This window comes from Sapajus apella, unplaced genomic scaffold (assembly GCF_009761245.1).
Source record: "Sapajus apella isolate SASKATOON/1434 unplaced genomic scaffold, GSC_monkey_1.0 scaffold114, whole genome shotgun sequence".
In the NCBI taxonomy this organism is placed as follows: domain Eukaryota; kingdom Metazoa; phylum Chordata; class Mammalia; order Primates; family Cebidae; genus Sapajus; species Sapajus apella.
Window position 1 is genome coordinate 4,891,963 of NW_022437054.1, and position 17,538 is coordinate 4,909,500.

Here is a 17,538-nt window from a genome sequence, read left to right on the forward strand (position 1 = left end):
TTTCTCCTTGAGTTTTTATAGTTTGAGTTCTTACATTTCAGTCTTTAATATATCTTGAGTTAATTTTTGTATCTAGTAAGAGGTAGGTGTCCAGTTTTACTTTTCTGCAAATGACTAGCTAGTTTTCCCAGCACCATTTATTGAATAGAATATCCTTTCCCCATTGTTTATTTTTGTTGACTTGGTTGAAGACCAGTTGATTGGATATGTGTGGCTTTATTTCTAGGTTCTGTATTCTATTTCATTGATTATGTATCTGGTTTTTTACCTGTACCATGCTGTTTTAGTTATTATAGCTGTTATAAGTAAAATTTTGATGCTGCAAAAGAAATACCACTCGCAAGTAAATCTTCTCAGCAAGGCCGTTTACTTCTGTAGTAAGGTGCGGCTCACAGATGGAGCAATGGTGAGTGCATACTTGGATAAGGGCAGAAAAGGGGTACTTATTCCTGATAGGAGTCACCTCTACTCCTGTGTCATTCTCTTACTGGCTAGGGTTAGACCGCACAGACTAGACTAATCCCGATTGGCTATTTTAAAGAGAGCAGGGGTACTAGCTTGAGTGGCAGCGGGGGTGGTTTGGCAGGAAGGATGGTTACGAGCAGGTCAGAGCAGGTTGCCAGGGGTGACCTAGGTCAAAGCAGGTGACTGGAGCAGGTGACCGAAGCAGGTGACCAGGATGAGTCAGGATGGAGCTGGGGGCCGGGGGAACGATGTGAACTACTGATCAGAACCGGTGGAGAAGGTTGTTTATTGAAACTACAAGGAAGCTAAACTTTAAAATGGAGGACAAATAACTGAACATACTGACACACTGATGCTTTGAAGAGAAATTTAGAGCTCATTGTATCTAATAATTCCCTCCTCTTGAATTCTCCTTACAGCTCTTTCTCTTCAAACTTCCTTAACATGTCTTGGCTTAGTTGTTCTGCTTGATTTTCTAAAAGAAGAAGCTTCTCTGAATAAGGTGGGGGATAGTTAAGGGAGGTTTTGGTAAGTGTTGCTTTTATGAGTCTCTGCACCAACCCACGCATGCACGGTATGACACAACACCCGACAAGGATGAGTACACCCACTGCGGCTGTGAGAGAAGTAAGAACTGAGGCTATGATTCCTTTCCATTTACTGAACCATTTTTCTAGCCACTCTGTGAAGGGGTCATTTACCCTCGAGTTGTTGGCTAACTCACTGGACAGAGCAATCAGACCTTGCAATGCCTTTGTTATACTTCCATCAGGGGCGGTATTGTTTGTGATGAAGGTACAACACTGAGTTTTAATCATGACACAAACTCCTCCTCTTTCTGCCAACATTATGTCTAAGGCTATTCTGTTTTCCCAAGCCATCTGGCTAGCAGCCCCTAATTGTTCAGCTACTCCTTTAACAGCATCTCTAGTGCAGCTAATAAACCACTGTTGGTTGTGATAAATGTAATTTACCCAATTGACATTTTTATTAATTGCCACCCACCAAAATATTGACTAAAATCTTGCAGCTATTTGATCTCGGGCTTTAAATTTATCTTGTACTCCTCGTGGGACTCCAATTGCATCAAAATAGACATGAGAGTTGAAAGACCCATGAGGGGTTTCTCTTGCTTCACGATGTATTTTTCCTTCCTCTGGTTGATGAAATGCCAGTGTAAAAGGGATAGCCAGTTGGACTAGAGCGCAAGTGTCACTCTGGTTACTTAGCAGAGTGTCCAGGAAAGATCCACCCCAATACCACCACACGTCTGCTCGTGGATTGATTAGTAAGCTCTTGAAAAGTCTTAAGCTCACTGCATCCCTTTAGGTCTCCAAGGAATGCTAAGTTTCCTCCTGGTCGTGAGAGACACGAAGTGAACTTAGTATCTGGAGACAGAAGCTGGATGGCCCTTGGGGGCTGACCTGCAGGGTATTGAATTTCGGGATATAGCAGAGAGAGAGAGAGCTTGGCACAACTTGTTGCCCCAGGCTGTAGAATCCTGGAAAAGAGCTATGTTACAGCCCATGCTTAGCCCATGGCCGGAGGACCATCATAGTGGAAAGGGGACTATCTGGGCCTCTGGCCTGCCCTGCGCACAGCATAATGATTGCTTTTGTTTAACATGCAGACGGAATATTTGATCCATTCCAACCAGGCATTTGCATCTTGATGTCCTGTCTTGACTGCCAAAGTTTGTTTTAAGTCTTTAACTTCTACAATAGCTGCCTTGGCCTTGTCATTAAATAGAGGAGGAACAATTGTTTCATCGTGAGAGGTTTTGGAAGAAGGCTTAGGGCAAGGTGTAGGCAGTGAGGGATCAATGAAAGTGTCCTAAAAGATCCGATAGGGGCTTTTCCTGAAACCTCAGTCCCCGTACCATAAAACCAGCTTAGTGAAGGGAACCAGCTTAGAGAAGAGGAAGAACTTTGAGGGTTTGAGATAATAGGATTGCACTGGTTTAGCTGACAGTTAAGGGAAGCTGTTCCTTTAGTAAAGTGAATGTATGGTTTTAGGAAATTACAACTGCTGGTTGGAGCAGTCCATAAGTCCCCACAGGGTATAAAAAGGCAAGCATCAAATGTAATAGCTTGAGTCGAAATTGACTGGGTTACATTAACCAGGTGGTCAGCAATAGAGCAAGGAAAGAAGAGAGAGTAATAGAATAGATGAAAGAGAGTTAAATTTTTCTTAGCGTTAGTTTGGTAGGCTTTCCCCTGGAACTGTGGCCCAGGACTCCAAAGGGGGCGGTACTTTCTTGACTCAGGTGTGATGCATCCATCCTCTCTCTGCTGACTGGACTGTGGTTTCAGTAGTTAGGAGCACTAAGTAAGGTCCTTCCCAGGCCAGCTTGAGCTTCTCTTCCCTTCCCCAGGCTGATGTTGATGCACCGGGAAGTCTAGGGGCAGCGCCTGTGTTAAAAGGCCTTTAGTTTTAAGAGAAGAGAAAGTAGAAGGTAGACCAAGTATATAATTTTTAAGGAATTGATTTTTTTGTTTCGAAGGTAGGAATGTCAGCAGTGGAGTGTAAATAAGGCGATCTGTAGAGCATCTCATAAGGAGAAAGACCAATATCTTACCACCGGGCAGTTTGGATTCTCAGCAGGGCAATAGGAAGGCACTTGGTCCATGGTAACTGAGTCTCTAAGACTAATTTGGTTAAGTGGCTCTTTAAAGTCTGATTCATTCTTTCTGCTCTCCCTGATAAAGGTGGGTGCCAGGGAATACGGTATTCTCATCTAATGTCTAATGTTTGGGATAACTTTTTAATGCTGTCTGCGGTGAAATGAATTCCATTTTCAGAGTCAATATTTTCTGTTAGTCCAAACCTGGGTACTTTATTTTCAGTTAGGGCCTTGACTACATTATTGGCTGTTGCATTTGAAAAGGGGATAGCTTCAACCCAGTGAGTGAGGTGATCTACTATCACTAGTAAATATTTTAGATGGTCTATCAGAGGCATTTCTGTGTAATCAACTTGGATACTTTGGAATGGCCTTAAGCCTGGATTCCCTCCCCCACAAGAGGTAATCTTTTTACAGTTTATTAGTTTTCTTACATACTAAGCAACTATCTGTAACCTGTTTGGCCAGGGTATACATTTCTATACAGCCATGAACTCTGAGAATTGCATTGCACATGGGCTGGAACCCCCAGTGGGGGGTTCCTTGATGTGGTTGAGATAGGATTTTCCTCATAAGATAGCATTTCTCTCTGGTCTGGCAATATCCATTTTCCTTCTGAATTCTCTTTAGTGCCTATTCTTATTAAATTTTCTTTTTCAGTGGAAGAGAAAATGGGGATTATGGTAGGAGGAGGGAGGTAGGGAGTTAAGTGAAAAATATGCATTTCCGAAGAAACAGCAGCCAGCTTAGCTGTCTGATCTGCCAGGTTATTTCCTAGACTTTCAAAAGAAAGCCTTTTCTGGTGTCCAGGAGCATGGACAATAGCTATTTCTTCCAGCAACTGAAGATTATTCAATGCTTGGGTGATTAGCTTCTTTTGAAAAAGGTCTTGACCTTTACTATTAATGAGACCTTGTTCAGTCCAAATTTTTCCAAATGTATGGGTCACTCCAAAGGCACACTTGGAATCCATATAAATGCTTCCTTTCTGGCTCTGTAAATAGTTTAAGGATTGGCTAAGTGCAAACAGCTTACACGTTTGAGCAGACCAACTGTTAGGCAGTCTTCCTGACTCTATTTCTATAAGAGTTTCTCTGTCAATTACTGAATACCCATTGTGTCTTTTTCCCTCAATCACCTGGGAGGAACCGTCTATGAATAGGTGCTGTCCAGTCCTCAAGGGAATTTCTCCAAGGTCTGGTCAAACTTTGTATGGTAATCAATTAAAACCAAACATGTGTGCTCTCTCTCCTTTAGGAAAACTGCTGGGTTGAGTGAATTATCAGTGGTTAATGTTAAATCATCTAACAGAATGGCCTCATACTTTAAGATTCTTGAGTCAGTAAGCCATCTTCCTATTTTCTGGTTTAAGATAGTTCTGACTTGGTGGGAGGTGTTTACTGTCAATTTTCCTCCAGAGGTTAACTTTCCACTTTCTTTGACTAATATTGCCATAGTTGCAATGGATTGGATGCATTGAGACCATCCACAAGTGACTGGATCTAAGACCTTTGACATGAAGGCCACGGGCTCCCAGCAGCCTCCATGTTCTTGAGTAAGCACTCCTAAAGCTACTCTACTGTCCACGTTGACAAAAAGATGCGACGGCTTTTCTAGGGAGGGTAAGGCTAAAACAGGGGCAGTTATGAGTCTTCCAGCCTTTGGACTTGATCATCTTCCTCAGAAGTCCATAGGAGATGGTCAGGCTTCTCCTGGGCAAGTTTTTGATATAACAATTTACTGTGGGCCGGGCGCGGTGGCTCACGCCTGTAATCCCAGTACTTTGGGAGGCCGAGGCGGGTGGATCACGAGGTCAAGAGATCGAGACCATCCTGGTCAACATGGTGAAACCCCGTCTCTACTAAAAATACAAAAAATTAGCTGGGCATGGTGGCGCATGCCTGTAATCCCAGCTACTGAGGAGGCTGAGGCAGGAGAATTGTCTGAACCCAGGACGCGGAGGTTGCGGTGAGCAGAGATTGCGCCATTGCACTCCAGCCTGGGTAACAAGAGTGAAACTCCGTCTCAAAAAAAACAACAACAATAACAACAACAACAAAAACAAAACAAAACAAAAACAATTTACTGTGTAGTGCATATGAGTCAATCCATAAGTGGCAGCATCCAACTAATCCTAAAAGTTTCCTGAGTTCTTGTTTAGTTTGAGGCAAGTGTAGGGACACGATTCCCTCAACTTGTTCAGGCCCTATTCTTCGCTCCCTGCACTTACTAAGTGGCCTAAATATTTAACTTTGGGCTCCACATACTGAAGCTTTCTTTTTGAGACTCATGGCCCCTCAAACTGCAGATGGTTAAGAGTATGTGTAGAGAAGTTAGTTACCTTCTCTATGTCTTCACCAGATATAAGATCATCCACGTACTGGAGAATGCATATTTACTCTGGGATGACAACCTTTTCTAATACTTGTTCTATGATTTGGCCAAAAAAATTAGGGGAATCTGTGACCCCTTGGGGCAAGACTGTCCATTGATATTGTTGTTTCCACCCTGAATGGGGATCCTCCCACTCAAAAGCAAATATATCTCAGCTATCTTCAGCTAGGGGACGTGGCCAAAAAGCATTCTTCAAATCTATTACAGTAAACCATTGATGATTATATGGAATCTTGCTGAGAATGGTGTAAGGATTGGGGACAATGGGGTGGGTAGTCTGGACAATTTGGTTGATAGCTCTAAGGTCCTAATCCAGCCAGTATGACCTGTCTGATTTCTTGACCAGCAGTATTGGGGTGTTATAAGGGGACATACAAGGCTCAAGAAGCCCGTCTTTAATAAAGCCTTCAATCATAGGTTTCAACCCTATCCTGCCCTCTAGGGGAATGGGGTATTGCTTCCTTCTTACTACTTCTCCTGGGGTCTTTAGCTTGATGTGGATTGGAAAGACTCATAGTTTCCCTTGGTTCCCTTCTTTAGACTAGACATTAGGATTAATATATTTTTCATTTGCAGTGGTGAGTAGATTTAATGAGGTGAGGAATCCTCTTGGGCTAATTTGTAGACCTATGCCTAACTTTAGCATTAAATTCATCCCCAACAAAATTAGTCCCTGCTTCAGGGATTAACAAGAACTGAATATGTGCTGAGTGATCCTGGTATTTGGCTTCTGTGCTTTCTAAAAATTTTTTTAAAAGCCTTCCCCTTTTACCCCAGAGACTAAAAGTTCTGAGGAGCAGACAACACCCCCCCACCCCCCACAGCTTTTCTTGCCTTGGTACATTCTGACCAAAGAATAATTTACTCCCCCCACCCCCCAGGGATTTTCTTACCTTGGTCTCAACCACCAAGGAAATACTTTACTGGGGTGTCTTTTTCTTGGTCTGTGCATGGAGTTGCTTAGTTGCTGTGGTATTTGTAGGCTTTTTTTTTTTTTTTTTTTTTTTTTTTTTTTTTATCTCACATTGCTGAGAGGCTGGGCTTGTTTGTGACATTCGGTAGGTTTCAATTCCTTACCCCTGAGGCCACTGCAATGAAGTGGTGGGATGTGTCTCCTCATGCCTGAGACCACCCGGTGGAGAATGGTTTGTCCCCATACAGGCCACCAGAATTATTAAAGGTAAAATTTTGATGCCTCAGAAGAAATAGCACTCAAAGATAAATTCTCTCAGCAAGGCAGTTTACTTCTATAGAAGAGGGCGGCTCACAGATGGAGCAATGGTGAGCCCACACTTAGACAAGGGAGGAAAAGGGGTACTTATTTCTGAGAGGGTTCACCCCTACTGCTGTGTCCTTTCCCTATTAATGAGAGTTAGACCACACAGGCTAGACTAATCCCAATTGGCTGTTTTCAAGAGAGCAGGGGTATGGGCCGGAGTGGCAGGGTGAGTGGTTTGGTGGGAAGGATGATTACAGGCAGGTCACAGCAGGTAGCCAGCGGTGACCTAGGTCCGAGCAGGTGACTGGAGCAGGTGACCAAAGCAGGTGACCAGCATGAGTCAGGATAGAGCTGGGGGCCGGGGGAAAGATGTGAACTACTGATTAGAACTGGTGGAGAAGGTTGTTTACTGAAACTACAAGGAAGTCGTTTAAAGGAAGAACTTTAAAATGGTGGAGAAATAACTGAACATACTGACATTCTAATTCTTTGAAGAGAAATGTAGAACTCACTGTATCTAATATAGCCTTGTGGTACAGTTTGAAGTCAGGTAATGGGATGCTTTTGGCTTTGTTCTTTTTTGCTTAGGATTGCTTTGTCTATTCATTCTCTTTTTTTGTTCCATATGAATTTTATAATTTTTTTTAAAATTCTATGAGAAATGGTATTTGTAATTTGTTAGGAATTGCATCGAATCTGATTGCTTTGGGTAGCATTGTTTACTCTTATGTTGACCATCTGTTTCTCATACTGAGGATATATAAACTAGCTAAAATACTGATATATGATTTATATGCCATAATTTGTTTGATGTATATATAAATAAAACTATTTGGAAGAAATTGGCTTTATACGTTTTAGGGAGACATAAGACAGTACGTGTAAGGTACATACATGTATGGTCCAGAAAGGTAGGATAACTGGAAGTGGAGGGCTTCCTGCTCATAGTTAGATTAAAAATTTGTTTTGGGCCGGGCGCGGTGGCTCACGCTTGTAATCCCAGCACTTTGGGAGGCCAAGGTGGGTGGATCACGAGGTCAAGAGATCGAGACCATCCTGGTCAACATGGTGAAACCCCGTCTCAACTAAAACTACAAAACATTAGCTAGGCATGGTGGCGCGTGCCTGTAATCCCAGCTACTTAGGAGGCTGAGGCAGGAGAATTGCTTGAACCCAGGGGGCGGAGGTTGCGGTGAGCCGAGATCGCGCCATTGCACTCCAGCCTGGGTAACAAGAGCGACACTCCATCTCAACAAAAAAAAAAAAAATTTGTTTTGATTGGCAGTTGGTTGAAAGAGTTAAGTTACTATCTTGGAATCAATGGAAAGGAGGATCTGGATTAAGATAAGGGGTTTTAAGGACCAAGGTTATTATTATTATGTAGATGAAGCCTGCAGGTAGCAGGCTTCAGAGAGACTAGATGCTACATGCTTCTATCAGATCAAAAAAGATGACAGACTCTTAATTAATCTCTCCTGGATCAGGAAAAGACCTGGAAAGGAAAGTGGATTCTCTGTAGTTGTAGATATTCCCCACAGGAGACAGCTTTGCAGCGCCATTTCAAAATAGGTCAAAAATATATTTTGGGCTAAAATCTTCAACTTCTGTCAGGGCCTGTTATCTGTCATGTGTACTATAAGAAACAGGTTGGAATTTGTTATCTTATTGCTACAAAGAGTCTGTTTTGTCACTCTTAAGATCTCTGTTTTAATGTTTATACTGATCAGTTGTGCCTGAATTCCAAAGAAAGAAGAGTATAATGAGCCATGTCCTTCCCATGGTGGACAGAACTGGTTTTTCAGGTTTACTTGGGCCCAGAAGAGGGATTTATTCAGTCAGCTGGGGGCCTTAGAATTTTATTTTTGGTTTACACTTGTATGAAACTCACTTCAGTTTGGATCCTTGCTGTTAAATAAAAAAAAAAAATTAAATTATTACTGGATGGGAAGGGAAACAATCTGCACAGAACATGTATTCCTTGATCTGCAGGTTATAAACAACTTGTGAAATGAGTGATTTGGAAGATGATGAGACACCACAGCTTTCTGCCCACGCCTTAGCAGCTCTCCAGGAATTTTATGCTGAGAAAAAGCAACAAATTGACCCAGGCAAGGATGATAAATATAGCATTGGAATAATAGAAGAGAATTGGGTAAGTAAATACATTTCACAGCCATCAGGAAGAATTGATGTGGAACCTACTCTATGCCTTAGTCCAATGTTTGTCTCACTTTAAACCAGAATCTCTGTCACCTGTTATTTGGGATCTGAACTTCTCTATGGGAGCTAAGACAGAAAGCAGTCAGTAAACATTTTAGAACGGTGTAAATGCAGCTGTTCTTGATTCCATCAGGCTGGTTGGTGATCAGAAGATGGGGTTTTTCAGATAAGGAGATAATGATGCAGGATTTTTCTTTTTGGTTGCTTTGCAAGCCAGGGACCCTCAGCTAGCAACACCCGGCCGGGCCTTGCTCAGCCATGCTGGTGTGCCCCAGCTTGCCTGTGTTATAGCTCGTACCCATGTTCGGCAGTTCCCAAGCTCTTGTACTGCGCCCAAGAAGAATGAGGATATGGTGGACACTGGAGGGTGAGGAAGGCAGGGAAGAAGTTTAATGAGCAATGAAAACTGCTTTCAGTAGAGAGGGGATGCAGGGTTGGGGGATGGTTACCCCATGTGGCTGGGTTTGGGGCCCTTTATGGACTCAGAATGGGAGTGTGTGCTGACTGGTTTGTGAATATGCAAAAAAGGTTAAAGTGAAGGCACCACTCAAAGGTGGGCACAACAGTGTGGAGAAAACAAGTAGGAAAGGGTACGTATATATAAAATAGGTAAAGGGCAGAGAACAATCAGAGGAAAGTGTGCAAACAGAAAGGCAAGTTCTCAGTCTGGTCCAAGGATTTAACTTGTAGCTTGGCTTTCAGGCTTTAAACTGTCTTTGCCTTGGAGGTGGGGTTTTACTGGGGACCCACCCCATCTGCATAGGCATTTGTCTGCCTCTGTCAATAATACCTTATTATGTCCAACACAAACTTCTGCTTCATTCTTGGATACAGATACACCCTACTGGTTTTTATGGATCCCAGAAATCCTGGTGATAGAGAAAATATTATCATTGCCCAAAAATGGGGGAACTAAAACAGGTATTGAAGAATTGATGAGAAGAGATTTAAAGAAGATATTAATAGCTTCTGGTATATAATATATATTTCAATTATATTTTTATAGTCTGAATTACAATAGGGATTTGAAAAAAATGAGTTGAAGGAGACTCATAACATGACCTGGAACCTATAAATTTTTGTTTTATTTTATTTATTTTTATCTTTTTAAGATGGAGTCTCACTCTGTCGCCCGGGCTGGAGTGCAGTGGCACAATCTCAGCTCACTGCAACTTCCGACTCTCTGGTTCAACGATTCTCCCACCTCAGCTTCCCTATTGGCTAGGATTACTGGCATGAGCCACCACGCCTGGCTAGTTTTTGTATTTTCAGTAGAGACAAGATTTCACCATGTTGGTCAGGCTGGTCTCGAACTCCTGACCTAGTGATCTGCTCACCTCAGCCTCTCAAAGTGCTGGGAATACAGGCGTGAGCCACTGCATCCCGCCTAAATTTATTTATTTATTTTTAAAGGAAATAGTTAAGAAACAGACAAGGTTTGAAGTTTGTCTGTGACTACTCCTTGATGATAGGTGTATCTTCAACACTTTGCGACTGAAAGGAAGCTTCTACATGCTTATCTTTTTTTAATTGTCCTTTACATTTTGTGTCCAATTTGGATCTCTAAGTTATATAAACTTTTCCTGTTTACCCTGTTTGAAACTATCTGTGATAAACATGTTTCTTTCCATTTACTCCACATGTTCCACTTATTTTAAGGCCTCTTTCTCACTATTTCTCTTCTTTATGTCTATTTACCTTCTATCTTGATGCTTCTGTAAATAACAAATATAAGAAATTTGAAGTACTACATTATTCTTGAGGTGGTCTTTTTCTTTTTTTCTTCTGTTTAATTCTTAAAATTCTATGTACGTTTTTTCTAATTCTAAAAACTAGTCCTAATCCCACTGCTTAGAATTAACACCTTTTCTAACTTTGAAACTTTGGCTTGGTTTGATTATAAAATTGAGAAAATGTAGAAAGCGTAAGAACTGACAGACAAAATTTAGCCATGATGTCTGACTAGAGGTATTGGGTACTTGCCTCGTCAACAAAAAAGAACCAAAATAGTGAGACAATATTCTCACTTCAAATAGATTACCTTAGAGAGAATGCTGGAATTCAACAGAGAAGTGACAGGAAACACCTAAGGTGAGGAAGGAAAGGAAGCGAGGCAGCCTGCTTGACAGGGATCAGTTAGGATCCTGGAGAGGCTACCCAGTGTGGGGAAAGGCTAAGTGAGTGACTTCTAGCAGTTTATATTCCCACCATGGATTTTTCAGTCCTATCCACAGAAGAGCCCTTGTGACCCATGCAGGCCCTGAGACAAACATAGGGAGCTGCCTAGAGACCATGCGATGGCATTGCACCAGAAAGGGAGCACATGCCAGGTCCCACACAAGACACCATGTTGAGAGCCCAGCCCCAAGAAGACTGCATCCTGCCATGACACCCAACAGCCCCTGTATCTCCACATCTCTGGAGCCCCATTGACTTCCCCCAGACTCAGTTGGGCTGCTCTGGTCTGCTGCCACTAGAGCTGAAGTGTGAGCCACTGGCGGCAAGCAACCCCACTGCCTTCAGTAGCAGGAGCACTGCACAATTAAACGTACCCTTAGGAAAGGCTACCCTGCTTATAGCTGTGACTAGGGCTAAAGTGTTCATTTCCCAACCTCCTGTTTATGGCTGCTGCCACTAAAAGCTACATCACCCTCCCTAAGAACAGCACAGCTACTGCTGTTCCAACCTGAACATTTTTCCAGGAAACTGGGGATTACCCTGACCCTGCCAACCACAGCCAGCACCTGCATCCACCACTAGGAGTTCTGAGTACAGGCCTGCTCAGCCAGGCTACATCTTCCCCTACATAATGTACGGGACTCCGTAAGTGGCCAATTTTTCTTGTAATTTTCTTTTTTTTCTGAGGTGGAATCTCTATCACCCAGGCTGGAGTGCAGTGATGCAATTTCAGCTCACTGAAACCTGTGCTTCCTGGGTTCAAGCAATTCTTGTGCCTCAGCTTCTTGGCCTACAGGCACCATGCCTGGGTAATTTTTTGTATTTTTGATAGAGACAGGGTTTACCATGTTGGCCAGCGTGGTCGCAAAGTGATCTGCCTGCCTTGGCCTCCCGAAGTGCTGGGATTACAGGCATCAGCCACCATGACCACCTTTTTAAAAATGTTCAGTGTCCCAGAAGGCAAAGAGAGGACAAAAGGGATAGAAAACCTATTTAATGAAATAATAGCTGAAAACTTCCCCAAGTCTAACGAGATTTAGACATCCATATACAGGAAGCTTAGCGATTCCCAGACAGATTAAATTCAAAAAAGTCTTCTTCATGGCACATTATTGTCAAACTGTCAGAAGTCAAAAGGCAAAGAGAGAATTCTAAAAACAGCAAGACAATTTTATTATGAATCCAAGATGAAATGATTAAAAAAAAAAAAAAAAAAGACAAAAGTGTCTATTCACTTATAAGGGAACCCTCATCAGACTAAGCATATTCTCTGCAGAAATCTTACATGCCAGGAAAGAATGGGGTGATATATTCAAAGTGCTGAAAGAAAAAAAAAAGCCAGCAAAAGATTGTATACTCAGCAAAATTGTTCTTCATAAATGAAAGAGAAATCAAGACTCCCAGACAAGTAAAAGCTAAGGAAATTCATCACCTCTAGACCAGTCCTATAAGAAATACTTAAAGGAGTTCTCGAGAGATAGCAAGGGGAGAGATGCCAAGCGTAGGTGATGGAGAGGAAGGCAGCAAATCACACTGCCATGTGTGTACCTATGCAACAATCTTGCATGTTCTTCACATGTACCCCAAAACCTAAAATGCAATAAAATAAATAAATGGGGAAAAGAAAAAAAGAAATACTTAAAGGAGTCCTATGCATTGAACTAAAAGGATGAAATCTACCATCATGGAAACATGCTAAAGTATAAAACTCACTGGTAAAGCAAACACAGAAAACCACCAAACCATAATGACAAACAGTAAGAGAGAAAGAAAGGAACAAAGGATATACAAGACAATCAGAAATAAATTAACAAAATGATAAGAATAAGCCCTCACATATCAATGACAACCTTGAATGTAAATGGATTACACTTTCCCCTTAGAAGATAGAGACTGCCTAAACAGATTTAAAGAAAGAAACCTTGCAACCTCATGAGAGAACATGAACCAGAAAAAAAAAAGAAAAAAAAAAAACCTGATCCACATACATGCTGCCTACAAGAAACTCATCTCACCTGTAAAGACATACAGACTGAAAGTAAAGGGATGGAAAAACATATTCCATGCACAAGGAAATAAAAAGCAAGCAGCACTAGCTATGCTTATATCAGATAAAGCAGATTTTAAGTCAAAAACAGTACAAAGAAACTAGGTTATTATATAATGATAAAGGGATGAATTCAGCTAGAGTGTATGGTCCTAAACACATATGGACCCAACACTGGAGCACCTGACATATAAAGCAGATCTCATTACATCTACAAGGAGAGATAGGCATCAATACAGTGAGAGCTGGATACTCCAACATTAGAGAGATCATCTACATAGACGATTAACCAAGAAACATTATATTTAAACTGCACTTTAGACCAAATAGACTTAAGAGATGTTTACAGAACATATCGTCCAACAGCTACAGAATATACTTTCTTCTCATCATCACATGGAACATTCTCCAGGATGGATATGTTAGGACAGAAAACAAGTCTCAACAATTTTTGAAAAATTGAAATGTCAGGTATCCATTACAGAATAAAACTAGAAATCAATGACAGGAGGAACTTCAGAAACTAAAAATCCAGGAAATCTAAATATGCTCCTGAATGATCATTAGGTCAGGGATGAAATTAAAGAGGAAATCAAAAATTTTTTTGAAACAATGGAAAGTCAAAGCATAACATACCAAAACCCATGGAATACAGCCAAAACAGTGCTGAGTGAAGTTTATAGCAATAAACATCTATATCTAGGAAGTAGGAAGGTTTCAAATAAATAATCTAACAATGCACCTTAGGAAACTAGAAAAGCAAGAACAAACCAGTCCCAAAATCAGTAGAAGGAAAGAAATAATAAAGAGCAGACAGAACTAAACAAAATGGAGAATAAAAAAAAAAATTCAAAGGATCAGTGAAAAGTTGGCTTTTTAAAAACATAGACAAAGCTAGTAAACTACTAGGTAGTCTAACCGAGAAAAAAGACAAAAATAAATAAAATCAGAAAGGTGACATTACAACTGAAATCCTGGACCAGGTGGGTTTACTGCAGAATTCTACCAAACTTACAAAGAATTATCAATACCAATTATCTTTAAATTATTCCAGAAGTTTGAAGTGGAGAGAATTCTCCCTAACTCGTTCTGTGAGGCCAGCATTATCTTGACACCAAAACCAGTATGTAAGAAATAAAGAAAATTATAGGCCAGTATTCCAGATGTAGACACAAAAATCCTCAATAAAATACTAGTAAATAGAATCTAATAGTATATCAAGAAAAAATTACACCATGATCATGTGTTATTTATCCTAGAGATGCAAGGAAGGTTTAACACCTGCAAATCAATAAACATAATACATCACATCAATAAACTGAAGAATAAATATTATATGATCATCTCAATAGCTGCAGAAAAAGCATTTTAAAAAATTCAACATCCCTTCATGATAAAAATACTCAACAAACTAGGCATAAAGGAACAGACCTCATCATAATAAAGGCTATATATGATAAACCCACAGCTAACATCATACTGAATGGGGAGAAGCTGAAAGTCATTCCTCTAAGATCAGGAACAAGATTAGCATGCCCACTTCCACCACTGCTATTTAACATAGTACTGGAAATCCTTAGTAGGATAATCAGGAAAAAGAAATAAAAAACATCTAAATTGGAAAATAGGAGGTCAAATTGTCCCACTTTATAGATGACATGATCTTACAACTAGAGAAACCTAAAGACTCCAGGAAAAAACTTTTAGGTCTTATAAAGTCAGTAAAGTTGCAGGATACAAAATCAACACAAAAATCAGTAGCATTTCCATACATCATTAATGAACTAGCTGAGAAAGAAATCAAGACAGCAATCCCATTTACAATAGCTACAAAAAAAGAAATACCTAGTAATAAATTTAACCAAGGAGGTGAAAGGTGTCTACAAGGAAAACTGCAAAACTCTGAGGAAAGAAATTGAAGACAGCAACAAATGGAAAGACATCCCATGCTCATGGATTGAAAGAATAATCATAGTTAAAATGATCATTATACCCAAAACAATGTACATATTCACTACAATCCCTATCAATACTAATGTGATTTTTCACAGAAATAGAAAAAAAGTTTTTTTTTTTTTGAGACAGAGTTTCGCTCTCGTTACCCAGGCTGGAGTGCAATGGCGCGATCTCGGCTCACCGCAACCTCCGCCTCCTGGATTCAGGCAATTCTCCTGCCTCAGCCTCCTGAGTAGCTGGGATTACAGGCACGTGCCACCATGCCCAGCTAATTTTTTGTATTTTTAGTAGAGACGGGGTTTCACCATGTTGACCAGGATGGTCTCGATCTCTTGACCTCGTGATCCACCCGCCTCGGCCTCCCAAAGTGCTGGGATTACAGGCTTGAGCCACCGCGCCCGGCCCAGAAAAAAAGTTTTGAAATGGCGATGGAACCGAAAAACAGCCTGAGTGGCCAAAGTAATCCTAAGCAAATAGAACAAGGATGGAGGCATCACACTACCTGAGTTCAAATTATGTTACAAGGCTATAGTAACCAAAACAGCATGATATAGGTATTAAAACAGACACATAGACCAATGGAACAGAATAGAGATCCCAGAAATTAATTCACATAACTATAGCCAACTGATTTTTGACAAAGGTGCCAAGAACATACATTGGGGAATGGACACCCTCTTCAATAAGTGGTGCTAGGAATATTAGATATCCATATGCAGAAGAATGAAACAGGACCCCTAGCTCTTACCATATGCAAAAGTGATCTCAAGATGGATTAGACTTAAGCATATGGCCTAAAACTTTATAAGACTTCTAGAAAAAAACATAGGGGACACACTTCAGAACATTGGTCTAGGCAAACATTTTTTAGCTAAGACTTCAAAAGTGTACAAGAAACAAAAATAGACAAATGGAACTATATGAAATTTAAATGCTCCTACATAGCAAAGAAAACATCAGAATGGAGAGGCAACCCATTGAGTAGTATACAATATTTGAAAATTATTGATCTGACAAGGGACTAATATGTAGAATATATAAGAACCTCAAGCAAAATTTAAAAACCAAATAATCCCATTAATACAGGCAAAGGATCTGAATAGACATTTCTCAAAAGAAGACATACAAATGGAAAACTGGTATATGAGGAAAGGCTCAACATTACTAATCATTAGGGAAATGCAAGTCAAAACCACACTGAGATGTATTATTACTCCAGAATGGCTATTATTAAAAGATTAAAAATAGCAGATACTGGTAAAGGTGTGGAGAAAAGGGAACTCTTATACACTGTTGGTGGGAATGTAAATTAGTGTATCTTCTGTGGAAAACAGTATGATGATTTCTCAAAAAACTAAAACCAGAACTACCATATGATCTAGCAATGTCACTACTGAATATTTATTCAAAGGAAAAGAAATTATCAAAAAGGTATCTGCTTTCTCATGTTTCTTGCAGCACTATTCACAGTAACAAAGAGAGGAATCTACCTGTCCATCAACAAATTAATGGATAATGAAAATGTGGTATATATACACAATGGAATGCTGTTTAGCCATAAAAAACAAGACAGTGAAATCATGTCATTTGCAGCAACATGGATGAAACTGGAGGTCACTATGTTAAATGAAATAAGCCAGGCACAGAAAAACAAATATTGCATGTTTTTACATATGAAGGCTAAAAATGTTGATGTCATAAAGATAGAGAATAGAATGATAGTTACCACAGGCTGGGAAGGTTGTGTGGGTTGTGGGGATGGGGGTGATTAAAAGAGATTGGTAAATGAGTACAAACATATAGTTAAATAGAAGGAATAAGATCTAATGTTCTAGAGCAGAGTAGGGTGACTATAGTTCATAACAGTGTATTGTATATTGCAATATTGCTAGCAGAGAGGACTTGAAGTGTTCCTAACACATGATAAATACTCAAGGTGATAGATACCCTAAATACTCTGACTTGATTATTATACATTCTGTGCATGTAACAAAATACCACATGTACCCTATAAATATGTGCAATTAGGAAAGAAGACATTGGAAAACTAGTGGATAAATCCAGGAGGCTCAATGTTCAACAAATAAGATTCCAGAAAAATGGAACAAAAAATGAAGAAGGAAGGAAAGCTTTAAATAATATCAGAAAGTTGCAAGAAACAAAGACCCTCACTAAGACACATGATTATGATGATTATGAAAATTATGGATACAGATGACAAACAAGATCCTAGTCTACTTCCAGAAGAAAAACAGGTCTCCTACAAAGTCTCAGGACTATGAATTACATTGCACTTCTCAACAGCTTTATTAGAAATGTTAAAAAATAGAATGATGGCTTCCATATTTTGAGTGAAAACTTTGTTCAGCCTAGAATTTTCTTTTCTTTCTTTCTTTTCTTTTTTTTTTTTTTTTTTTTTTTTTTTTGAGATGGAGT

The 17,538-nt window shown here is 40.2% G+C and overlaps 1 protein-coding gene across 3 annotated transcripts in view; it reads left to right on the plus strand.

Annotated features, from left to right (window-relative positions):
* Window positions 1-17,538, plus strand: part of EEF1AKMT1 (EEF1A lysine methyltransferase 1) — a 150,161-nt gene that overhangs the window by 77,866 nt on the left and 54,757 nt on the right. For all 3 annotated transcript variants that reach the window (XM_032260131.1, XM_032260132.1, XM_032260130.1), the window contains exon 2: window positions 8,691-8,853. In XM_032260131.1, coding sequence (XP_032116022.1) covers window positions 8,710-8,853 — 144 coding nt within the window. In that variant the 5' untranslated portion in view covers window positions 8,691-8,709. The remainder of the gene's footprint in view (window positions 1-8,690; window positions 8,854-17,538) is intronic.